The 27,075-nt window shown below is 39.8% G+C and overlaps 1 protein-coding gene across 2 annotated transcripts in view; it reads left to right on the top strand.

The window, feature by feature from the left end:
• Window positions 1-27,075, top strand: part of LOC130035620 (ABC-type organic anion transporter ABCA8-like) — a 98,310-nt gene that overhangs the window by 43,151 nt on the left and 28,084 nt on the right. For both annotated transcript variants that reach the window (XM_056127436.1, XM_056127437.1), the window contains exons 17-20: window positions 10,621-10,760; window positions 15,534-15,653; window positions 23,141-23,339; window positions 25,927-26,093. In XM_056127436.1, coding sequence (XP_055983411.1) covers window positions 10,621-10,760; window positions 15,534-15,653; window positions 23,141-23,339; window positions 25,927-26,093 — 626 coding nt within the window. The remainder of the gene's footprint in view (window positions 1-10,620; window positions 10,761-15,533; window positions 15,654-23,140; window positions 23,340-25,926; window positions 26,094-27,075) is intronic.

The following is a 27,075-nucleotide window of genomic DNA, read 5'->3' as shown; positions in this document are numbered from 1 at the left end:
CAAGTATATTTCATTCTTCTACTCCTACCCCTTCTCTTCTTTCTTGTTCTTTTTCTCCTTCTCATCTTCAATTTAGTTTTTCTGTTATTCTGAAACATCGCAGATTCTAGTTGTCATTTATTGAGTGATTTATAAATGAGATAATTAGCATTATTATTTTTTGATCTTCCGTTTTATTTTTTGGAGGGAGGAAATATTGTCACTTTCACTCTACAAATAACAAACCATTTGCTCTTACCAGGCCAATGCTCTCTAATTAGAATGAAATATTGAAGCATTGTGGATATGGTTCAATAATAGAGTGCATGACTTGCATATATGAAACCCTGAATTTCATCTTCATTATTGAAAAGAAAAAAATTTAAAAGAATAAACATTGTTTCTTGGTCATGCCTTATTATGGCCTAATGGTTATTTATTGAAGGTTTCTTGAAAAAAATTTTTACATATTCAAATGCTCAAATATTTCAAGTGCTAGTTATGCCAATTTTAATCATATTCAATTCTGGGTATTGTTCACTCTTCTTTACTAAAATTGTTAAATGCATTTTAACTCTCTTCTTAGAAATTAATTGAACATGAAAACCTTGTAATTGTATCTCATGGTGATTTAATAAAAAGGATAAATTAATTGAACTCCCTGAAAGTCAGATTTCTATAAAATGAGAGTAATATTTATATTACATCACTTGATCACTTGATACCTCATTACTCGTGGATTTACTCGAGCGGGTGCCAGTAATGTCTCCTTTCATCCCTGTTGCGTGCTAGCGTAGCCCAATGGCATCTGTTTGTTCTAGGAATATGCAGAGCCTCAAACCAATCATTCAGGGTCTTGACAAAGAAGTCTGACCATCTTGTAGATGGGCGTCCACACGATCTTTTGACATCCCATGGAATCCAGTCAGTAATGGCTCTAGTCCAGCGGTCATCTATAAACCTCATTACATGTCCAGCCCATCTGATTTTTGATGCCTTGGAAAATGAGACAGCGTCCCTGATTCTTGAGCGTTGATGGAGATTGGAACTCTGGATTCTGTCTCTCATTTAAGTGAAGCGTGATACTCCAAGCATAGCTCTTTTGATTCCTCTTTGAGAGACCCATATAGCGTTCTCATCCTGTTTTCGTAGGGCCCAGGTCTCTGAGGCATATGTTAATGCAGGAAGATCAGTGGAATCAAAGAGATGTGCTCAGAGCTGGAGGTTCTTTGTCCTCTTAGTTATTTCTTCAACGCTCTTGAAGGCATTCCAAGCCACTCTCTTCCTCCTGCATAACTCAGGTGCCAGGTCATTCATCATGTTGATTTCTCGACCTAGGTATATATAACTGTTGCATTCGGAGATGATGGTTCCATTGAGAGTGAATGGAACATCAGGAACAAGACTGTTTCTCATGAACATTGTCTTTGTGAGATTCAGTTGTAATCCGATCTTTCCACCCCCATGGTTGAAGTTGGTCAGCATTTGTGCCGCTTGGTTGATGTTTGGTGTTATTAGAACAATGTCATCAGCAAAGCGGAGGTGGTGTAGTTGCCGACCATCTATCTTCGCTCCCATTCCTTCCCATTCCAGTCATCGCATGATGTTCTCGAGGGTGACACTGAAGAATTTTTGTGAAATGGTATCACCCTGCCGAACCCCTCTCTTGACATGGATGATTACTTCTTTGTAGAATGGTGAGATCCTGGTAGTGAATCCGTAATACAGCTCATGGAGGATCCTGATGTATTGAGTTTGTATGCTCTGATTGGCTAGGGCTTCTATGACCGCTTCCATCTCAACAGAATCAAAGGCCTTCTTTAAATCAATGAACGTTAGACAGAGCGGCATCTTGAACTCCTGAGAAACCTCAATGAGCTTAGTTATCGTGTGGATATGGTCGATGGTGCTGAATCCTTTTCGGAACCCAGTTTGTTCACATGGTTGTCCTTTATCTAGTGTTGTGCCAATCTCTTTGGCTCTGTTGCAACATCATGGGAAGATGCCGTCATTGACAACATTGATGAGGAATATGATCGAATGATTCAGCACCTCCATGGTTGTGCAAGGAATGCCAAGAGAGAGATAACCACAAAAAAAGCCTTTCTTCAAACACTCTTGAACTTATTCGCCAACGTGGCTTGGTACATGCCTCAGGCAACCACAAGCGAACATCCGAGCTGACAAAACAATGCAGAGAAGCGATCAAGGATGATCTCAAAGACAGGAGAGCAGCAGTGCTAGTAGATGCGGCAGAAGCCGGGAAAAGCATTCATACTGCCTGCCTTTCCTTCACCAACTACAAGACCAAGATGACTGCCCTCCGACATCCTGATGGATCTATCATATCTTCCAGAAGGGCAATGGAGAAGATTATCCATGACTTCTACTCAGATCTCTTTAATAGCCACGTCCATTTGCCCACATACCAAATTCCGCAGGACGGATATGTCATTCCCAATGTTCTCCCTTCCGAAATCCAACACGCCATATCGTCGGTAAAGAAACAAAGAGCACCTGGCCCAGACAAGATCAGACCTGAACACCTGAAGAACTTACCATCAGTACTCATCAATACACTGGCTCGGCTCTTCACACGCTACCTGTCTGAATGCAAGGTTCCCTCCCAATGGAAAACCAGCAAGACTATACTACTATACAAGAAGGGAGACATCCATGACATTGGCAACTATCGCCCAATATGCCTATTGTCTGTCATCTACAAACTCTTCACTCAAGTCATTTATATTACATATAATATTTTATTATAAGATGGAAGAAATAGTTGCTACTTGCAAGTAAACATTGTAGAGAAAAAAATGAGATGTCAGATGAATATTACATGGTACTATCAAGTGTTTTTTCTGACCATGAAGTGTTATCCATGTTGCTTGCTCAATTCACTGGTCTCCTCATGCACCCCTAGAGAGTGACTTGTGAAATTGCCTCACTTGTTTTAAATCAGGGTAAGCTAATTTAGGACTCTGAGCCAAATCCAACCCACTTCCTGTTTATATAAGTTTGAATGAAACCAGCCAGTCCCATTTGTTTAGATTTTTACTTTGGCTGCTTCTATGCTACAAACATCCCAGAGTTTCTACACACTTATGAAAAGTGTGATGACCTTTGACATTTTTTAAAGAAATAAGTAAAATAGTTTTATTTATGAAATTAGTGAGAGAGAGAGAGAGAGAGAGAGAGGCAAAGAGGAGAAGTTTCTCACCCTGGTCTGGGAAACGGTCGCCAAACAGCCTTGATGCTTTTTTTTTTTTTTTTTTTTTTTTTTGGTATCGGTCTGTTGACATTTATTAATTTTTTTTTGTCTTTTTTTTTTTCACCTTTATTTTATTTTATTTTTTTTAAAGTTGTAGATTTACAATTTTTTGTGCTTTGGTTTCAATTATACAATGATCAGATACCCATCCCTCCACCAGTGCCCATTTTCCACCACCATGGATAATATCCCTCCCACCCCCATCCCCCCATCCCCCCGTCTCTGTGGCAGGGCAATCCCCTGTGTTCTCTCTCTCCTTTTGGGTGTTGTGGTCTGCAAAAGAGGCATTGAGTGGCAAACATGTTCAGTCCATAGTCTACTTTCGACATGCATCTCCCCTCCTGGGAGGATCCTCCAAACATCCTTTATTTGGTGCTCCCTTCTCTATCTGAATAGCCCTTTCCTCTAGGATACCCGGCTGGCCTCTAAGTTATGGAGTAATCCTCCTGGTGCTGATCTCAGCTATTCTTGGGTATTAATCTCATACTTTGTTACTTTATATCCCCCAGATGAATGCAATCTTTCTATGTCTATCCCTCTCTTTCTGACTCATTTCGCTTAGCATGATACTTTCCATATTGTACCACTTGTATGTAAATTTCATGACTTCATCTTTTCTAAGAGCTACATAGTACTCCATTGTGTAGATGTACCAAAGTTTCTTTAACCAGTCATCTGTTCTTGGGCATTCAGGTTTCTTCCAGTTTCTGGCTATTGTAAAGAGGGCTGCAATGAACAAACAAGTGCAGATGTCACTTCGACTATACATTTTTGCCTCTCTGGGATATATTCCCAGGAGTGGTATTGCTGGGTCAAATGGGAGCTCAATTTCTAATTTTTTGAGAATCGTCCATACTGTTTTCCAGAAGGGCTGAACCAGTGGACATTCCCACCAACAGTGAAGGAGTGTCCCTTTCTCGCCACATCCACGCCAGCATCGGTTGCTTTTGTTCTTTTGAATGTGGGCCAGTCTCTGAGGTGTGAGATGGTATCTCATTGTGGTTTTGATCTGCATCTCCCTGATGATTAATGATGTAGAGCATTTTCTCATGTGCTTTTTTGCCATTCGGATTTCTTCTTTGAGAAAGTTTCTGTTCATTTCATTGCCCCATTTTTGGATGGGGTTGGATGTTTTCTTCTTGTGGAGTTTAACCAGTATTTTGTATATCCTGGATATCAACCCCTTGTCAGATGTGTATTCGGTGAATATCCTTTCCCATTCTGTAGACTGTCTTTGTATTTTGGTCACTGTTTCTTTGGAGGTGCAGAAGCTTCTTAGTTTAAGATAGTCCCATTTATCTATCTCTGTTTTCACTTGCTCGGCCAGTGGCGTGGCATCTTTGAAGATACCATTAGCTTCAATGTCATGGAGGGTTTTGCCAACTTTATCTTCAATGTACCTTATGGTTTCGGGTCTGATGTTGAGGTCTTTAATCCATTTTGATCTTACTTTTGTACATGGTGTTAGGCAGAGTTCTGAGCCTATTTTTTTGCATGTAGCCGTCCAGTGATGCCAACACAATTTATTAAAGAGGCTTTCCTTACTCCACTTCACATTACTTGCACCTTTATCAAAGATTAGATGAGCATATGATTGAGGAGAGATGTCAGTGTATTCAACCCTGTTCCATTGGTCTGCAGTTCTGCCTTTGTTCCAGTACCATGCTGTTTTAATTATTACTGCTTTGTAGTACAGTTTGAAGTTCGGGAGGTTGATTCCTCCCATTTTCTTTTTCCCAAGAATTGCTTTAGCTATTCGTGGGGGCTTATTGTTCCATATAAATTTCAAGAGTGTTTGCTCCATTTCTTTGAAGAATGTCATGGGTATCCTTATAGGGATTGCATTGAATTTATACAATGCTTTCGGTAGTATTGCCATTTTGACAATGTTAAGTCTCCCGACCCATGAGCAGGGGATATCTTTCCATTTCCTCATGTCCTCTTTTATTTCCTGAAGTAGCGTTTTGTAGTTTTCTTTGTACAGGTCCTTTACTTCCTTAGTTAAGCTGATTCCTAGGTACTTGATTTTCTGGGGCACAATTGTGAATGGGATTGTTTTTTTCATGTTGCTTTCTTCTCTCTCACTGTTTGCGTATAGGAAAGCCATGGACTTTTGGGTATTGATTTTATAACCTGCAACTTTACTATACGAGTCTATTGTTTCTAAGAGTTTTTTGGTGGAAGTTATTGGGTTCTCTAAGTAGAGTATCATATCATCTGCGAATAGTGAGAGCTTGATTTCTTCCTTTCCTACCTGAATGCCCTTAATATCTTTTTCCTGCCTAATCGCTATTGCAAGTACTTCCAGTACTATATTGAACAGCAGTGGAGAGAGTGGGCATCCCTGTCTCGTCCCTGATCTTAGAGGGAAGGCTCTCAGTTTTTCCCCATTGAGGATGATGTTTGCTGTAGGCTTGTGGTAGATGGCTTTAATTATGTTGAGGAAGGTCCCCTCTATACCCATTTTGGCTAGGGTTTTCATCATAAAGGGGTGCTGGATCTTATCAAATGCTTTCTCTGCATCTATTGATATGATCATATGCTTTTTATCTTTTCTTTTGTTGATATGGTGGATTATGTTGATTGATTTCCGAATGTTGAACCATCCTTGCATCCCTGGGATGAATCCTACTTGGTCATGGTGTATGATCTTTTTGATGAGTAGTTGGATTCTATTTGCTAGTAGTTTGTTGAGGATCTTTGCATCTGTGTTCATCAGGGATATCGGCCTGTAATTCTCTTTCTTTGTGGTATCTCTGTCTGCTTTTGGTATCAGTGTGATATTTGCTTCGTAGAAACTGTTTGGAAGTGTTTTTGATATTTCAATTTCGTGGAAAAGCTTAAAGAGTATTGGGAGTAAGTCCTCTTTAAAGATTTGGAAGAATTCACTAGTGAATCCATCCGGGCCAGGACTTTTGTGCTTGGGGAGACTTTTTATTACCATTTCAATTTCCTTGATGGTGATAGGTCTGTTCAGGTATTCCAGGTCTTCTTGGTTCAGCCTTGGGAGTCTGTAGGAGTCTAGGAATTTATCCATTTCCTCGAGGTTTTGATGTTCCGTGGCATAAAGCTTCTCAAAGTACTCCCTGAGGATCCTCTGAATTTCTGTGGTTTCTGTTGTAATGACCCCCTTTTCATTTCTGATTCGGTTTATTAGGGTTTTCTCTCTCCCTTTCTTTGTGAGTTTTGCTAGAGGCTTATCAATCTTGTTAATTTTCTCGAAGAACCAGCTCTTGGTTTCATTGATCTTTCGGATTGTTTTTTGGGTTTCCATCTCGTTAATCTCTGCTCTGAGTTTTATTATTTCCTTTCTCCTGTTCGGGTTGTGCTCCTTTTTTTGGTCCTTCTCCAAGCTCTTAAGCTGTGAGGTTAGGTTACTTATGTGTGCTCGCTCCTCCTTCCTGAGGAATGCTTGTAGAGCTATAAACTTTCCTCTTAACACAGCCTTTGCTGTGTCCCATAAGTTTTGGTAACTCGTGTTCTCATTTTCATTCGTTTCTAGGAATCTTTTGATTTCCTCTTTGATTTCCTGTCTAATCCACTCGTTGTTCAATAGTGCACTGTTTAATTTCCAGGTGTTTGATTTAGTTTTCTGTTTTTGTGTGTGATTTACTTCTAATTTCAGCGCATTATGGTCTGAGAAGATTGTTGATACAATCTCTACCTTCTTAATTTTATGGAGGCATGTTTTGTGGCTCAGCATGTGGTCTATCTTGGAGAATGTTCCATGTACGCTTGAGAAGAATGTGTATTCAGCTTTTTGTGGATGAAGTGTCCTGTATATATCTACTAAGTCCCTTTCTTCCATTGTTTCCCTCAAATGAAGTATGTCCTTGCTAAGCTTGAGTCTGGTTGATCTATCAAGAGGTGACAAAGCAGTGTTGAAGTCTCCCACTAGTATTGTGTTGCTATTGATGTCTTTTTCCAAATCTATGAGTAGTTGTTTTAAGTACTTTGCTGGTCTCTCATTAGGTGCATATACATTTATTATTGTAAGTTCTTCCTGTTGTACAGATCCTCTGATCAATAAGTAATGGCCTTCACTGTCTCTTATGACCTTCCTCACTCTGAAATCAATGTGGTCTGATATAAGGATGGCTACCCCAGCTTTTTTATGGGAGCTGTTTGCCTGTAGGATTGTTTTCCAGCCTTTGACGAGTCTGTGTTTGCTTTGACTATTGAGATGCGTTTCTTGCAGGCAGCAGAATGTTGGGTTCAATTTTCTAATCCATCCTGCCACTCTATGTCTTTTAATTGGTGCGTTTAGCCCATTGACATTGAGAGAGATTATTGTTATGGGATTTTGTCCCATTGTTATGTTAAAATTGGGTGTATTTGAGGGGCCTTTCTTGCCTTAAAGTAGCCCATTTAGTTGTTCTTGTAACCATGGTTTTGAGTCTATGAAGTTCCTGAGCTGTTGTTTGTCTGTGAAACTGTGTGTTGTTCCTTCTATTATGAATGAGAGTCTTGCTGGGAAAAGTATTTTGGGGGAGGCATTTATTTCATTGAGTTTTTTTACTATGTCCCACCACTGTTTTCGGGCCATGAGGGTTTCATCAGAAAAATCAGCTGTGAATTTTAAGGATGCTCCTTTGTAAGAGATTTCTTTCTTCGATCTTGCTGCTTTCAGAATTTTGTCTCTGTCTAAGGTTTTGGTCATTTTGATCAGAATGTGTCTTGGGGTATTTTTATTCGGATTTCTTCTAGCTGGTACCCTTCGGGCCTCCTGAATGTGGTCACAAGTTTTCTTCAGCTCTGGAAATGTTGTAGCAATGATGTCTTTGACAGTTTCTTCTTCATCGAGGTTTTCTTCCTGTCCCTCTGGGACTCCAATAATTCTTATGTTACCCCTCTTGGCTTCATCACGATCTTCTCTTGCCATCTGTTCCCGAATTGTGAGTCTCTTTTCCATTTTCTGCTCTTTTCGGGAGAGTCTCTGAACTTCATCTTCGAGCTCACTGATTCTGTTCTCAGCCGCTGTTACTCTGCTGCTGAGGCCTTCCACTGAGCTTTTCAATTCGCCTACGAGATTTTTCAGGTCTGACATTTCTGATTGCATTTTCCTCATTTCTGCCTTCAGATCCTCTTGTCTTCTATTGGCATTGCTTTCCATTGTTTCTTTTAATTCCCTAAGCATGCTAAGTAGCTCCCTTCTGAATTCCTTGTCAGAGAGGTTGTCTAACACTACAGTACTGTTGGTGTCATCTGGGCTAGACTCTTCAATATGAATGTTTGGTGGGCTTTTGCGTTGCTTTACCATTGTGAGAGGTGTGGTTTAGTCCTTCACGTTCAGTGTTACTATTCTGCTTGATATGCAGTGTGAGTTAAGATAGGCTTATGAGTTATTGGCAACTGTATTTCTAGTGGCTGAGCTAAAATAGAGAAGTTTCCATCTAAGAAGTTAGCTTATGGTTCCTATGGCATATGTAGTGGGAAAATATTTCGCGGCCGCGTCAGCGGCCGCGGCTCCGGAAAAAGTCCCTGGCACTGGGCGAGGAGTTGGGAATGTCTCCTGTTTGGAATTGGAGCCGTTCAGCTTTGTTGCCCAGAGCTGGGCCTCTGTGCCCGTCCCACGCGGCTCAGGGGTTGAAAACCGGCTGTCTCGGGGCTCGATGCTTTTAAGGAAAGGCCCATGCAGGGCTCATTCAGGCCTTTTTAGAGTCCAACATCAGCTCTCAGAAGTCGCCAAATAAAACTTCTTGATTTTTTTTCTGTTAGTGGATATTATCATCTCTGAGATCAACTATGATATAATACTTCTTGCCTCATTCTCACAGTGGATTTCACTGATTCTAGAAGAAAAAATAAGGGCACATATTTCTTCTATGGTGAAAGGTACTTTATGACTAAAGGGAATAGTTTTGATCTTGGCGTCTGATCAGATAAAACAGTCACCATTACCTATGAACTTGCTAGGGACAAAGATCACTATTACTCAATTCTTAGGAAAAATCTCAATGTTAGGATTCACCATTCCATTTTCTTATAGGGAAACTCTTTAGACAAGTAAAAGAGTGCCTTTCAAACAGCAAAACCACATTTCAAAATCAAATAACTGCTGATATTTTATGTACTGTATAGCTTATCACCTTGATGAATATTTTTGCTCATTTTTCTACATAGGAAAAAATTTACATGGTGCTTTTCGGCAGATAGATTGATTTTCCCCATGGTACCAACTCTTTAGTCAAAATGTTAGCATAAGTACCATAAAAATAGAAAAGTTGGGTAATTCTACCAAGCAAAAGCCATATTAATTCATAATTAATTTGTATTTTTCACTCTGTTGTCTTTATGGCACTTCTTACTATTCATACTTATTTTATTATCTGATTGTTTACTTGTTTCCTTCCATTTTTCCATTAACAACCTACTTCACAAAGGCAAAGCAATGCATTTTTTATTTACCATTGTACACTTAACACATAGGATATTTTTGTCATAAACTAAGAACTTTAATTGTTGCATTGGATGACTAAACTGCACAACTAAATCTGCTTTAATTTTTTAATTTTTGGCCTTTGTCTAGGACCAGAGAGACAATAGAGGGGTTAAGGCACTTTCCTTACGTGCAACCCTTCTTGCTTCTATCCCAGCACCCCATATGGTACTCCAGTGCCAGGAGTTAAGTCTTGAGCACCATCATGTGTGGCCTAAAACAAACAAACAAACAAATGTAAAGTTCATTATTCCAATCTTACTAACTTACACTCCCTTTGAAAAATCTTCAGCTTTTCTGTCTTGGTAGTTCTAATCTTTGTTGTATTTCTGCTCTATATCTGTTATCCCCTTAAGAAATTAAACAATATCAATTTTCTCTGGGTACTTTCCTTAAACAACTTGACCAGTAAATTTCAAATGAATCTGGTTAACTTATTTTCTTTTCACTTTTCCCAACCACATTTCCACATCTGATTTTTTTTGTTTTATGTTTAGAAGACCTATTTCTTTTGGGAGAAAGTAGGCACACATAGAAGTCCTTAATCCTGGCTCTGATAGAGATCACTCCTGCCATGCTTGTGTGACTATATGAGACACAGGCGACTGAATATAGGTCAACTACATAAAGGCACGTGCCCTACCCACTGTCTAGTGCTCAGGCTCCACAAATGATGTATTTCCTATAATAGATTTTAACTGATGTTTCATCATATTTGCTCGAGCGGGCTCAGTAACGTCTCCATTGGAGACTTTGTTGTTACTGTGTCTGGCATATCGAATACTCTCGGTAGCTTGCCGGGCTCTCCGAGAGGGGCGGAGGAATCGAACTCGGGTCGGCCATGTTGGCCGCTCATCATATAGAAACTAGTGATTGTTTTCATTTTATTACATACATGTTTAATAGCATCGATCTTATTTTTTAACAGTTTGCAGTTGAATGAAATGTCCTCTCCAGCAAAAATTACATCACTTGTTAAACAACACATTCCTGATGCCAAACTATCATCAAAAAGTGAAGGAAAACTTGTCTATACATTGCCCTTGGAAAGAACAAATAGATTTCCAGGTAATGTACTGACATACCAAGTAATGAATATATGAGTACTATTAATAATAATAATTATTTTGTTACAATTTATTGAGAAAAATTTATAACATGTTTAGTAATCTGAAGTAAGACAAAAATAGTCTAATATCTGAATCATTTTATCTATAATATAAAATAGCACAGTATCATAATTTTTCATTTCATTTCATCATCCTGTTATTCGTCGATTGCCTCGAGCAGGCCCCAGTAACGTCTCTTTCATCCTAGCCCTGAGATTATATTCAAGGCTCTTTAGGAGAATGAGACCCATCATTGTTACTGGTATTTTGCATATTTGGTACGCCACGGGGAGTTTGCCAGACTCTACCCTGTGGGCAGGCTACATTCGATAGCCTGCAAGTTTGTCCAAAGTAGGAATGAGATAATAAGATGTCATAAAAAGATGTCCTGATAAGATATCGCACGGCCACAAATGTGGCCACGCGGTTCCGGGAGCTGGATTTTATAGTCTCTGAGTCTTGGCCGTTGATGGGATTACACGGCGCCAGGGGGGCAGGTGGTGGGTGTGACCCCCGCCTGCTGGAATTTGGAGGATCTGGGTGGACGATGCTCGACTCCAATCCGAGTAGGCTTGGAGATCTTGGCCCCGGAACCCACGTGGCTTTGTCCCTCTGCCAGTACCTTCATGTGTGCGGAGAGTGGCCTCAGCATGGTGGTGGCTGGTCCTGGAGGTCTTCAGCTGCTGGAGCCCTGGTCGGGGCGGGGAGGAAAGCTCAACCCTCTCCCCTCCAAGGGGCCCCGGCGAGGAAAAGTCAGGAGCGGGGGCAGGAGACTGCATTGGTCTCGTCCGGGAGCTGGATTTTATAGTCTCTGAGTCTTGGTCGTTGATGGGATTACACGGTGCCAGGGGGCCAGGTGGTGGGTGTGACTGGAATTTGGAGGATGTGGGTGGAGGATGCTCGACTCCAATCTGAGTAGGCTTGGAGATCTCGGCCCCGGAACCCGCGTGGCTTTGTCCCTCTGCCAGTTTCATAATATATTTGCATGATAATGTATGAGCATTTTAAGGAACTCTTTAATCCTTCATTCCCTTGTGGTTATAATTGGGCTTGAACACAAGTGACTGGAAACCTCTAGATTAAACATCAGTTAAACATCAGGATAAACAACCTCATGGTGTGCTTGTTCTTTCCCTGGATATGACTCTTGCGATAACTTTCAGTTTTTCAAGTTGATATATGAAAGATTGCTTTATGACAGCTACTTTGAATTCTCCAACAGATAAACCATAGAGCTTCCTGTCATTGGTGCTCATTTTGGAGTTTAGTCTAGTTCCTTTGTGTGACATACCTTTGATTTTTCTCTTTCCATGAATCTGTTTTTATGTCTGTACATCACCTTTCCTAGTCTTTACAGACTGACCTTGTACAGGAGATGACCCCCACCAATCAGACTAGTCAGAAAGTATAAGAGTCTTAATCAACTATTTGGTTCCCCGGGCAAAAATTTGAGGGCTTAAGGGGGGGTTGTTTTTGCTTTGACCATTCTGGGTTGAACTATGGTATTATGTTATCCATAATAATCAGATCCATTTAATATAAGAAGTGTTGGACACATAGAAAATAAAACTAGAGTAAATTATCCAGAAATAGACCCATGCAAATATACCTGAGTTTTGACAAAGCAGAATAACAATTCAATGGAGGAGCAATAAACTTTAAATAAATGGTACTGAGATGGGTGGAGCTGTAAGATTAAACATATCCACTGTCTACTTTTCCCTATATCTCATATCTTGTGCAGAAATTAGCTTAAGATGAGTAACGTACTTAAGTATAAAAAAAAGGCCCACAAGTATAAAATGGATAACTAAAATTCTGTTCAAAAATATTAAAGATCTATAACTAGAGAGGAGTTCTTAGATTTGACACCAAATGCATACTCCATGAAAAAAAAATGATTAGGGTACCAGAGAAATATAGCACATAGGGTTCTTGGCTTGCATGTAACCAACCTGGGTTCAATCCCCACCATCCCATATGGTCCCCCAAGCACCACCAGTAGTAATTCTTAAGTGAAAAACCAGACATAACCCTTGAGCATTGCCAGGTGTGGCCCCAAAATAAAACAAAATAAAAAGATGGATTGCACGTTACCATATTCAAAACCTGTTAAATAGGCAATAAAAATAAGCTACATGCTGACAAAGTGTTTTCAGGCTTTATATCTCAAAAATTATTGGTATGTATGTTATATAGTGAACTCTAAAACTCATCTATAACAGGCAGACAATTGAAATGAACAAAAAAAGAGATAAAAATATTTAGAAAAAAAGAGATAAAAATAGTAAAAACTAAAGGAGAAATTCAAATGCCAAGCAAATCAAAAGATGCTACCATCCTATGCCTTCAGGGAAATGCACATTAAAACCACTCAAATTTCATTACTGACTTATCAAAAGAGCTCATAATTTTTTGTTTTGTGTCAATGTTTAATGACTACTAACCATATAAACTTATGGAATTACTTTTCATTGATATTAACATTATTTTTAACATATGGAAAATATCAAATTCTAATTAATATGTAAAGAAATAGACACTCATAGTTACTGTTGGGACTATAAAATGATGCAAACCTTTGGAGAATGTTTTACAGTTCAAAACTAAATCTAGCTCAGAAATATAGTGCAGGGTGCTTGCCTTACAAGTGCTTGCCAACCCCAGTTCTAATCCCCTGGAACTGAATATGGTTCCTGAACACCACCAGGGATCATCCTGAGCACAGAACCAGAAATAACTCCTGAACAGGATAAGGTATGGGCCCCAAACCGCAAATAAGTATTAAACCTACAACACTAATCCTAACATCTGCACTACTAAGCATTTAATCTAAAGATACGGAAACATGTTACATGCACATGAATGTTTAGCCTAATTTGAAATAGATGAAAATTGAAACAGTGTAAATAATTAAATGAACGAATGGAGTCCTATGTACAGAATTATAAAGGAATTATAAAGGAATTGTCACAATTACTATTTTAAGAAAATGTGAAGCTAATTCCTCATTGCCCGGGAAATATTTTGAGTATTGTCAATAGTCAGAAGCAGAATAAAAACTATCTATATTTTATGTGCTTCTTAAAGAAGGCTTAAAGAAGGTTCTATGGAATCCAGTCAATTCTTTAAGAACTTACTTTTGAGAAACCCAGTTAATTCCTAAAAAATAAATTACTTCTGTGGTGGGAAGATGTCTGAGAGAGATGGAGGGCCTGCTTAACGTGGAAGAGCACTGGGTTTGATCCCTGCAGTGCAATTGCCCTGAGGACAAAAAGGAGTAACCTCTGAGCTCAAAGCCGCTTTTTTGTTTTTGGGTGTGGCCCAAATACAAAAGTAAATTAAGTTTCTCTCTTGTAGATGAAAACACAAATGAGTCCCATTTGTTTCTGATTTCTGAAAACTATTTAAATTGATAATAGTACTTAATGTTGAAAAATATTACATTGTACTATTAATTAAAATTTAAAGGCAGTCACGGTCCTCTCGTTGTTCATCAATTTGCTCGAGCGGGCCCAGTAACGTCTCCATCATGAGACTTGTTGTTACTGTGTTTGGCATATCGAATACTTCACGGGGAGCTTGCCAGGCTCTGCCGTGTGGGCGAGATACTCTCGGTAGCTTGCCAGGCTCTCCGAGAGGGGCGGAGGAATCGAACTCGAGTCGGCCATGTTGGTCGCTTGTAAGGCAAACGCCCTACTGCTGTGCTATCGCTCCAGCCCAAAGGCAGTCATATAAAAGGTAAAAGTTTATTTTTTAAAGTTTATTAAAAGTTTACTTTAATTTAATTAATTTTTGATTTGGGGTCATGCCCACTAATTCTCAGGACGTATTCTAAGTTTTATACTCAGAGGTCACTCTTGGTGGGACTCAGGGAACCATACATGGAGCTAGGGATCAAATTAGGGTTAGCTGCATGCAAGACAAGTGTCTTACCTCCTCTACTAACTCTCTAGCACTCAAAAATGAAATTGTAATATAAATACAGATAAATTCTTTCATCAAAAGAAGTTTGGAGGGCTTGGGAAATAGAGTAGTGGTACAGCACATGTTTAAAATGTGCAAGACCTGCAAATCAATCCTTCATGTCCCATCACCTCTTGAACATTCTTAGTATAGCCTTGGTTGTCCTGAGCACCACCAGGTATGGTCCCAATAAGTAGGAAGTTCGTGATTGAAACAAACAATGCAAAATAGTCTAATGGGTCAGAGAGATATCTCAGTGATGTAAGCCATTTTTTGCATACAGGAAATCTGCAATCAATTCCACACATGGACTTAGGAGTAGCACATGACATCTGCAGAACGTGGCCCCCAACCAGAAAATGATGATATTGACATTGAAAATTAATATTTACATTTATAAATTGCTAATGTGTTCATTTAAAAATCTGACATAGGGACTAGAGTTACAGCACCGCGGGTAGGGCGTTTGCCTTGCATGCGGCTGACCCGGCTTTGATGTCCAGCATCCCATGTGGTCCCCCAAGCACCACCAGAGGTAATTCCTGAGTGCAGGGCCAGGAATAATCCCTGTGCATAGCCAGGTGTGATCCAAAAAGCAATAAATAAATAAGTAAAAATAAAATAAAAATCTGGCATATAGCATATATAAATCACATATATTTCATATTTTTATATTTATGTGTTCTTTTGTTTGAAAAAGTCAAGTTATCCAAGTTACTTTCTGACTTTTGTTGGTGTAATTCATAACTATGTATGTGTTTCTTAGAACTTTATAAGAATCTTGACAGCTGTTCTGACCTGGGAATTGAGAATTACGATGTTTCCATGAGAAGTTTGACTGAAGTGTTCCTGAAACTAGAAGGAAAATCAGTTATTGATGAATCAGGTAAAGAAAATGCATAAAATTTAAAACATCATGTAAATATAATTGCAATATCTAGTGCAATATATTTTATAAAAAGACACTTACAAGGGTGTGATTGCAAAATGGGGTGTCTTATGATTGAGGTTGATCTCAGACAATCATATCACGACGATCACGACCACCCTGTTGTTCGTCGATTGCCTCGAGCAGGTGCCAGTAACGTCTTCTTCGTCCTAGCCCTGAGATTTTTTTTTTTTAAAGTGCCATATTCAAGGCTTTTTCAGGGTTAGGAGAATGAGACCCATCATTGTTACTGGTATTTGGCATATTGGGTATACCACGGGGAGTTTGCCAGACTCTGCCGTGTGGCATGTTACATTTGGTAGCCTGCCAGTTTGACCGAATTAGGAATGAGATGATAAGATGTCGCGCGGCCGCGAATGCCGCTTCCGGGAGCTGAGTGTGATAATCTCTGGATCCTGGCCGTTGTTGGAGTTACACGGCAGTTGGTGGGTGTAACTGTCTAGTTACTGGCAGGTCCAGTCCCAAACTGTACAGGCTTGGAGATCTCAGCCCCGGGTCCCACACACCTGGGTTCCTCTGTCAGTTCTTTTATGCGTGAGGCTCATCCAAGTGTGTGGAGAGTGCTCCCAGCAAGGTCTTGGTTGGGCCTCGGTGGTCTCCAGCTGTTGGGCCCTGGTGGAGACAGTCAGGCATAGGGTAGGAGACTCTGTCTTGTTCTCTCCCAGGAGCTGAGTGTGATGATCTCTGGATCCTGGCCGTTGTTGGAGTTACACGGCAGTCGGTGGGTGTAACTGTCTAGTTACTGGCAGGTCCAGTCCCAAACTGTACAGGCTTGGAGATCTCAGCCCCGGGTCCCACACACCTGGGTTCCTCTGTCAGTTCTTTTATGCGTGAGGCTCATCCAAGTGTGTGGAGAGTGCTCCCAGCAAGGCCTTGGTTGGGCCTCGGTGGTCTCCAGCTGTTGGGCCCTGGTGGAGACAGTCAGGCATAGGGTAGGAGACTCTGTCTTGTTCTCTCCCAGGAGCTGAGTGTAAAGCATTATATATGGGATATAATAATATTATATAAGGAACATATATAAACCATACATATCCCTTGTCACATTTGTTAACCCTCCTGACTGTTATTAGAGACAGCTTATTTTCTTTCATACAATGTTAATTGTCCCCATTTTATTTTTCAAAAATAGTTACAGACAAAAAGAAAAAGCTATCTTATTCCAAATCTGTCTCTTCAAATACTGTGAATTCATTTTTCTATGTACAAATTCATCTTTCTGTCTGTTGATCACCATGGTTTCTGAGAAGTCAGTTTTATATTTTAATGAGAGTCTCTTGAGTAGGGAGGTCCTTTTCTCTCTGCTTTCAGAGCTGTCTCCATATTTAGACAGTTTTAAGAGCCAAAGACCATAATGTCATTGGGTGTTAATTTCCTTGTGTATTTCATAGTAGAGTATCTTTCATCAAAATATTGGTTCTTTTTAATTCCATTATTTGTTGCATTATGCTTTCTAAACTTTTTTGCTTTGTGCTCTTTTGGAAATTACATTATTGTACATGACAATACATGCTAGCATGCTTGATAGTGTTTCACAATTCTTTCTTGCTTCTGTTCTTTAGAAATAATAATTCCTAGGGACATTGGTGGTAGGAAACATACACTGGTGAAGGGAAGGGTGTTGGGATGTTGTCTGACTGAAACCCAATCATGAACAACTTTGTAACTGTGTATCTCACAGTGATTCAGTTAAAAATGAATAAATAAATAAATAAATAAATAAAGGCACACACAAAAATAAATAATAATGCAAATTTTCTTTTGTCATATTCATTGATTCTTTCATCAGATGATATCTGTTCGGCCCTTTTTAGTGATTTTTACATATATACATATAGAAGAAAAAGATATTTAAATTTTTGATTATATTTTCCCATTATCATCCCATATCCTTAATAATTTACCTTTTGTCTCAAGACATTAGCAGTTCTTATATTCTTTGATTACTGGAGGCAGATTATCTCTGCATGGAAACTTCCTTATTTTTCTATTATTTCTTTTTTTTTTTTTTGCTTTTTTTTGAGGGTGGGGGGGAAGGTCACACCCGGAAATGCACAGGGGTTATTCCTGGCTCTGCATTCAGTAGTTACTCCTGGCGGTGCTCAGGGGACCATATGGGATGCTGAGAATTGAACTTGGGTCGGCCATGTGCAAGGCAAATGCCCTACCCTCTGTCCTATCTCTCCAGCCCCAATTTTTCTATTATTTCTAAACATTATTGATACCGCAGAGATAGAACAATGGGCAAAGCACTTACCTCACACATGGTCTATCTGAGTTTAATCCCCAGCATCACATATGGTCCATTGAGTCCCATTAGGATTAATCCCAGAGTTTAGAACAAAAAGTCTGAGCACTGCCAGGGATGGCCCCAAAACAAAAATAAATGAAAAAGTGAAAATTGGAGTGCACATTTATGTAGAACTCTATATGTACATCGTATAAGTCTAACTTAATAGATATGCTTTTCAATATGTAGGGGAATATCATTCCAACATTTGAACCAAATGACTAATAATCATCAGAAACTGATTTTTATCCTATTTCCTAAGGGATATATTTCTTTGCTTCTTCATAAGTGTCACGCTTTTTGTTGTATATGTGGATGAGCTGCACATAAGTTCGATATTAAACCAAATCTTTTAATAAGAAAACAAAGATGAGATAATGGCATAACTTATTCTAAAAGCCTGTTTATGTGGATGACTAAACCTTAATCTAATTTGAATTTGGCAACTATCAGGGGATTTTATACAGTCTTATTTGCTTCCGTTTACCACAGTCATAAATTTTGAAGGGAGACTCTGACAGATCCTTGACTCTGACTTCTTATTCTATTTTGGGTAAAATTCTAGGAAGCATTGTATGGTTCCATTGCCAAATTTCTCAAAAAAAATGATAGATAACTGGTTTTCAGTAAAGCATTTTTTATTTGGGCTTAGGGTATTATTGTTATCATTCTGGTTTTGGATCACAAACCAATGGTACTCAAGGCATACTCCTGGCTCTGTGATCTGATGTCAGTTCTGGCTGTGCTCAGAAGATCATATCTGGTGCCAGTAATTGAACCGTGGTTGGCTGCATGTAAGGCAATTGCCTTAAACTCTGCACTATCTCTTCAGTTCCAGGGAGTTACTTTTTACAACTAGAAAGTTATTCTTTCTTTTCACTTTTGTTCATGAACTACCATGCTTTGGATAACTCACCAACTTACCAGCTTACACAAGTTAAATACGTCAATATATTGTATCCAGACAAGAATTAGTCTACTCAGATTATAGCTCTCTTTGCTCACTGGTCAAATGATCAGCTCTTGGTAGACTTCTTTTACAACGGAGGATTTTCCATACCACCAGATGATGTCTCGCAAAAGTAAATACTCTATTTTGCATGTAGCCGTCCAATTTTGCCAGCACAGTTTATTGAAGAGGCTTTCCCTGCTCCATTTCACTTTTCTTGCCCCCTTATCAAAAATTAGATGATTATATGTTTGGGAGGAAATGTCAGTATATTCAACTCTGTTCCATTGGTCTGCAGCTCTGCTTTTGTTCCAGTACCATGCTGTTTTAATTATTACTGCCTTGTAGTAGAGTTTGAAGTTAGGGAGGTTGATTCCTCCCATTTTCTTTTTCCCAAGAATTGCTTTAGCTATTTGTGGGGGCTTATTGTTCCATATAAATTTCAGGAGTGTTTGCTCCATTTCTTTGAAGAATGTCATGGGTATCCTTATAGGGATTGCATTGAATTTGTACAGTGCTTTGGGAAGTATTGTCATCTTGATGATGTTGATTCTCCCCATCCATGAACAGGGGATATTTTTCCATTTCCTCGTGTCCTCTTTTATTTCCTGAAGTAGCGTTTTAAAGTGGGCTCAGATCTCTGCCTAACACCATGCACAAAAGTAAGATCAAAATGGATTTATGACCTCAACATTAGACCAGAATCCATAATGTTTATTGAAGACAAAGTCGGCAAAACTCTCCATGATATTGAAGCTAATGGTATCTTCAAAGATGTCACGCCACTGGCCGAGCAAGTGAAAACAGAGATAGACAAATGGGACTATTTTAAACTAAGAAGCTTCTGCACCTCAAAAGAAACATTGACCAAAATACAAAGACAGCCTACAGAATGGGAAAGGATATTCACCAAGTACACATCCGACAAGGGGTTGATATCAAGGATATACAAGGTACTGGTTAAACTCCACAAGAAGAAATCACCCAACCCCATCAAAAAATGGGGTGAGGAAATGAACAGAAACTTTCGCAAAGAAGAAATTCGAAGGGCAAAAAGGCACATGAGAAAATGCTCTACATCACTAATCATCAGAGAGATGCAGATCAAAACCACAATGAGATATCATTTCACACCACAGAGACTGGCCCACATCCACAAGAACAAAAGCAACCAATGCTGGCGCGGATGTGGCGAGAAAGAGACCCTCCTTCACTGCTGGTGGGAATGCCGGCTGGTCCAACCCTTTTGGAAAACAGTATGGACGACTCTCAAAAAATTAGAATTTGATCTGCCATTTGACCCAGCTATAGCACTCCTGGGAATATATCCCAGAGAGGCAAAAAGGTATAGTCGAAGTGACATCTGCAATTGTTTGTTCATTGCAGCACTCTTTACGATAGCCAGAATCTGGAAAAAACCTGAATGCCCAAGAGCAGATGACTGGTTAAAGAAACTTTGGTACATTTACACAATGGAGTACTATGTAGCTGTTAGAAAAGATGAAGTTATGAAATTTACATACAAGTGGTACTACATGGAAAGTATCATGTTAAGCGAAATGAGTCAGAAAGAGCGGGATAGACACAGAAAGATTGCATTCATCTGGGGAACATAAAGCAACAAAAAGGGAGATTAACACCCAGGAATGGCTGAGATTAGTACCAGTAATTTTGCTCCATGAATGGAAGGCCAGCCACAGGCTCTAGTTGAAAAGGAAGCTCAGATAGAGAAGAGAGTACCAAATGAAGGGTGTTGTGAGGGCCCTCCCAGGGTGGGAGAAGCATGCTAAAAGTAGTCAATAGACCAAACATGATTGCCACTCAAAGCCTCTCTTGCAAAACACAGTACCCAAAAGAAGAGAGAGAGAACAAGGGGGAATACCCTGCCACAGAGGCAGGATGGGACGGGGGGGGGGGGGGGGAGATGGGGGGGATGCTGGGACCCGTGGGGATGGATGACGGGCACTGGTGGAGGGATGGGCACTTGATCATTGTATAACTGAAACCCAAGCACAAAATTTGTAAGCCTATAACTGTACCTCATGGTTTTTCACTAATAAAAAAAGAAAAAGAAAAAAAAAAGTAAATACCCTATGCATCTTAGTGTAGATATCTCCTAGATTTTTCTTCCTGTCTCCAGGCTATGGTGTTAAATTCTGCTGCCAAGCATAGCATCTACTCTGGGGAATAATTTGGTTGATTACTGTAAACTCATTTTGTAGCTTTTTCATTAAATGAGTCTAGTCAGTTATTACAGCTTTCATATCACTATATAAGTCTTTAATCTGAATGCCAACTCCTTCTTTATAATCCCTAAGTTATTCTTTTAATATACTCTTGACAACTATCTCTTGTTAAGATATGTATATCTTGATTGATAACTGGGGCTGGAGTGATAGCACAGCGGGTAGGGCGTTTGCCTTGCAAGCGGCCAACATGGCCGACCTGAGTTCGATTCCTCCACCCCTCTCAGAGAGCCCGGCAAGCTTCCAAGAGTATCTCGCCCACATGACAGAGCCTGGCAAGCTACTCGTGACGTATTCAATATGCCAAATACAGTAACAATTGTCATAATGGAGACGTTACTGGGCCCGCTCAAGCAAATCGATGAACAACAGGAGGACAGTGACAGTGATTGATAACTGGACTGCTGTGTTTTCCTGTCCATGGTAAAGCCTGTCTGTTAATGGTTGTATGTTTTTTGAATTTTAGTGTTAGATTTGTTTTATTTTTGTATAATAGACAATATCCAGTGGTTACAGAAAATAAAAGGATGTATCCTCAAGTAGTGTGAATACATATCATATTCCTCCAGTGACATATTCATGTCAATTCCAAGTTTGTAACCTGTCAGTTTGTAGCTTATCATTCAAGCTTAGAAGATGAACATCAAAGATAAGCATTCCCTTCACCAATTTTTTAAAACAGCTAGACACTATAATAATTGTGTAGCACTGCACTGCACTGCCCTCCCATTGTTCATCGATTTGCTCAAGTGGGCACCAGTAATGTCTCACAACAAATTGTGAGACTGCTTATATTGAATATATCACGGGCAGCTTGCCAGGCTTTGCCGTGCAGGCAAGATACTCTCGGCAGCTTGCCGGGCTCTCTGAGAGGGGCAGAAAAATCGAACCTGGGTGGGCCATGTCAGTCACGTGCAAGGCAAACACCTTACTGACTGTGCTATTGCTCCAGCCCAATAATTGTGTCGCTGTCACTGTCACTGTCCTCCTGTTGTTCATCGATTTGCTCGAGCAGGCACTACTAACGTCTCACTTGTTGTTACTGTTTTTGGCATATTGAATACATCATTGGTAGCTTGCCAGGCTTTGTCGTGCGGGCAATATACTCTCAGTAGCCTTCTGGGATCTCCGAGAGGGGCAGAGGAATCAAACCAGGGTCAGCCATGTTGGCCGCATGCAAGGCAAATGCCTTACCTGCTGTGCTATTGCTCCAGCCCAAAGGATGTATGTATGTAGCTCTATCTGTCCTCCCATTGTTCATCGATTTGCTAGAGCAGGCCCAGTAACGTCTCCATTGTGAGATTTATTGTTACTGTGTTTGGCATAGCAAATACATCACGGGTAGCTTGCCAGGCTTTGCCATGCGGCGAGATACTCTCAGTAGCTTGCCGAGCTCTCTGAGAGGGATGGAGGAATCAAACTCAGGTCAGCCTGGTTGGCTGTGTGCAAGGCAAACGCTCTACCTGCTATGCTATTTTGTATGATTATATAATAAGTAACGTAATCAATAATATATAATCACTATCCAGATTGTTTAAGTTTGCTTTTCTACTTTTTTTTTTTTTGCTTTTTTGGGTCACACCCAGCAATGCACAGGGGTTACTCCTGGCTCTGCACTCAGGAATTACTCCTGATGGTGCTCAGGGGACTGTATGGGATGCTGGGAATCGAACCTGGGTCAGCTGCGTGAAAGGCAAATGCCCTACCCGCTGTGCTATCTCTCCAGCCCCCCCTACTTTTCTGCTCTTACCTTAGGTGGACAGTTTTTCTTTCTAGCACACAAAAGTTCTTCTAGTTCATGGCAACTATCAAAAATGGAGTCGATGGTCTTAACCTAAAGTCTCTAATCACAATATCCCTCATAAAATAAACTCTTGTAGTTGGCTTTATTTAGCACACCTGGAGTGGATTGTTAAAAAATTTCTTATTTTATGCTCCATAGAGATGGTTGTTTTGGGAGATGTGCAATCAGAACAAGCTACTAACACAGAAAGTCTTACAGAGATGGCACAAGTTCTCTCTTCACTGAATAAGATGAGAAGGATGAAAAGTGGCATGGCCCTCTGGACTCAGCAAGTCTACGCAATTGCAAGGGTTCGCTTCCTAAAGATAAAGCATGAATGTAAAAATCTTCTATCACTGTGAGTATCTGAGGGTCATGCAATTTTCTTTAGTAAACGTGTTCAAGATTAATCTAAGGTATAAAAATAAGAAAAAAATGTCTGCAGGTATAGAAATGAATATACTCTACAGGCTAGTAAATGTCCTAGTAGTTACTTATAGCAGAATATCTGGTTAACTTTATAATATCCCAGGGACAAAATTTAAGTAATGCAAGTTTCATGCAATAGTACTTCAAAATTTTTCTACTACAGAAAGATGACAGAAACAGTGGGATGTTGAACTTACCTCCCCAGGATCCAATTTCTTTTTCCTATTTGGGATTCTAAATGGGGCAATTGCATTGCAATTGTATTGCTTGGTTTTGCATACAAGATGAACTCTTTCCTAGTTGTTATAGCATTCATTATATAATTCTTGCTCTTAGCTAGATATCATGACTACCCTCAATCTCTTAAGCAATAGTAGTTCACTCTCCATGCCCACAGCCCACAGTAATAGCCACTGTCATTGCTCCTGGAAACATATTGCTTCTCACAGACACCCTTATGTCCACAGTACTTTAATTTTCAATAAGTGCCTTTTCTATACTTTGGTGAAGCACCAAAGAGATGGGAGGTTTTCATCCATAATAGAAAATCAATACAGGTTTATTAAATATATAAGAAGTGAGGCTTCCTATTTTTGACAAAAAAATAGCATGAGGTAAGAATCATCTTTAAGATTAAGATGGCAGATAAATGGATAGACATGAAGAGTATCATGCTAAGTGAAATGAGTCAGAAAGAGAGGGACAGACATAGAAGGACTGCACTCATTTGTGTAATATAGAAAAACATAACATGAGGTTGACACCTAAGGACAGTAGATACATGGGCCAGAAATATTGCTCCATAGCTGGAAGCCTGCCTCATGAGCAGAGGGGAGAAGGCTGCTGGAATAGAAAAGGGATCACTAAGTCAGTGATGGTTGGAGGAATCGGTCGGGATGGGAGATGTGTGCTAAAAGTAGATAATGGGCCAAACATGATAACCTCTCAGTATCTATTTTGCAAATCATAATGCCAAAAGTAGAGAGAGAGTATGGGGAATATTGTCTGTCATGGAGGAAGGGGAGGTTGGGAAAAGGGGGTATACCGGGGATATTGGTGGTGGGAAATGTGCACTGGTGGAGGGATGGGTGTTTGATCACTGTGAGATTGTAACCCAAACATGCCTCTCAGAGAGTCTGGCAAGCTACCGAGAGTATCTCATCCACATGGTAGATCCTGGCAAGCTCCCTGTGGCATATTCGATATGTCAAAAACAGTAACAATAACGGGTCTCATTCCCCTGACCCTGAAAGAGCCTCCAATATGGCACCGTTGGGAAGGATAAGTAAGGAGAGGCTGCTAAAATCTCAGCGCTGGGATGAATGGAGACGTTACAGGCGCCTGCTCAAGCAAATCAATGAACAATTGAAATGACAGTGATACAGTGATACAGTGAACCCAAACATGAAAGCTTGTAACTATCTCACAGTAATTCAATAGCACTGTCCTCCTGTTGTTCATCAATTTTCTCCAGCCCGGACCAGTAACATCTCCATTGTGAGACTTGTTACTGTGTTTGGCATATCCAATACGTCACAGATAGCTTGCCTGGCTTTGGGATGCATGCACGTGAGATACTCTCGGTAGCTTGCCGGGATCTCTGAGAGGGGCGGAGGTCGACCAAGTTAGCCGTGTGCAAGGCAAATGCCCTACTGCTGTGCTATCATTCTAGCCCTGGTAATTCACTCCTGGTAATTCGCTCCAACACGGCAATTCAATAAAATTAAAAATATATATATTAAGCTGGCAGTACTATGTTAAAGAGTCTGAAAAGATGATTTTCATCTATCAGGAGCTCAGACAAGGCATAATATTGTATGTAAAATAAGATCTGGAAACAGAGAGAAGTGTTGAGGGAAAACTATAGTAAAAGTGTTCAACATCAAGTCAAGAACAAAGAATATCATTGAAAGTTGAAACCTGAAGTGCAAATTAATCATGCTGTTAGTAAGAACTAAGGATTAATGGATAGATTAGTGGATAGTGTAATAGTGGATAGTAAAGGACTGGCGAGTTAGCTAGTAGAAAGGCAGGGACAAGGATATCCTACTGGAAGCCACAAGAGAAGAGAAATCTGAACAGAGTGAAAGGACACAAATCCCATTAAACTGTTTGGAGTATCTAATCTCAGAGAACAACAAGAAATCTAAGCAATGAGTGAAATCTACTTATGTCATCTCTAAATGATGGGTAAGAAAAGCAAGAAAGGCTCCGAGAGCTGTGTGTTTAGCCTCCACAATTTCTTTGTTGTATTTTGTTGTTGGTTCGGTTTTTGTTTGGGGGCCATATTCAGTAGTCCTCAGGATGACTCTGTGCTCAGGCATATCTGCTGGGGAAGGTCAGAGGACCAAATGGGGTACCAGGGATCAAATTTGTGTTGGCCACATGGAATGCAAGTGCCCTACCTGCCTTACATGCTCTGGCCCCATTTTTCACAATTTCTTTACTTCTGGGCATTGTGATATGCTCAGATAAGGAAATGAGTCTGTTCACATTGAAAATTTTCTTCTGAATAGGCTGCTGATTCTAGGAGTTGCAATTTTCCCTCTTCTTCTGGAATATATTTTGGTGAAAATTAACCAAAACAGTTACACCTGGGAACTTTCTCCTCATTTATATTTCCTGGCATCTGGACAGCAACCACATGACCCTCTCACTCCATTACTGATCATCAATAAAACAGGTAATAAATAATGTGGGGAATACTCCTTTTCCAAGCACATTCACTCTCTAGAGCATTACTAAGAAAGCAAAAATACTAGGCTTTGGCTCCTCTAGTTTTAATTGCTTTAAAAACAATTCCTGGAGTGATCCCTAAGCACAGAGCCAAGATTAAACCTCGGGCACCACTGGGTGATACCCAAAAACACACCAATATTTTTTAAGATACAATTTATGAGGCTTGGGGATGAGGAATACATACCCAATACAGAGCAGGAAATATAAAAGTATTTGACAGGGGTAAAAATGGGTCCTCTGGTGACAGCATACAGAATAAGACTGTATTACAAAACTTTTTTTTAGCAGTTTAGCCTTTTATGATATGCACAGACAAGGTCAGAGAAGAGAAACCAAGATCCCAATGCCAGCATGATCAGAGGAGGCAGAGTTAGGTGATATTCTGTCTTGTTTCAGACCCCAAATTGTAGAAGGATACCTTCTCTGTGGTTTCTTTACTGCTGCACTGTTTACATTTCTGTACTTTCTTTTGGTGGTTTTTGTTGTAACCAATGTTGTACTGAAATGGTACCTAGTGTCCCACAGTTCAAGAAGGTTGTGATCTGTACCTTACCAAGAAAATCTTTATTAGACTCACTTTGTTTAGAAATGAATTCTAAACTCACTAGACTCACTGTATTTAGAAATGAATTCTAGCACAGTTTTGTCAAGTCAGTGTGGCAGAAACAGTGTGGCAGAAAATAAGACAATGTATGAACTGGTGCAATAAACTGTCATGACCAGAGACTCAGGAATCTAATTTGTGTTTCCCAAAGGAGCACTCATTCATTACTCACTTAGTAAGTGCAGTGTTTGTGGTGACTTGATAGAACATAAAATTATAAATAACAAGAATCAATTGTAAATCTTTTGCAAGGTTTTTTTCTCATTCACTGCCTTTTCATTTTCTTTCTGTGTCCTTTATACGATGATGTTTTTATTTTCAC

The sequence above is a fragment of the Sorex fumeus genome, unplaced genomic scaffold (genome assembly GCF_029834395.1).
Source record: "Sorex fumeus unplaced genomic scaffold, SorFum_2.1 ptg000063l, whole genome shotgun sequence".
Classification (NCBI taxonomy): domain Eukaryota; kingdom Metazoa; phylum Chordata; class Mammalia; order Eulipotyphla; family Soricidae; genus Sorex; species Sorex fumeus.
The sequence above is the reverse complement of the archived record's forward strand: the minus strand, read 5'-3'. Positions and strand labels throughout refer to the sequence as shown.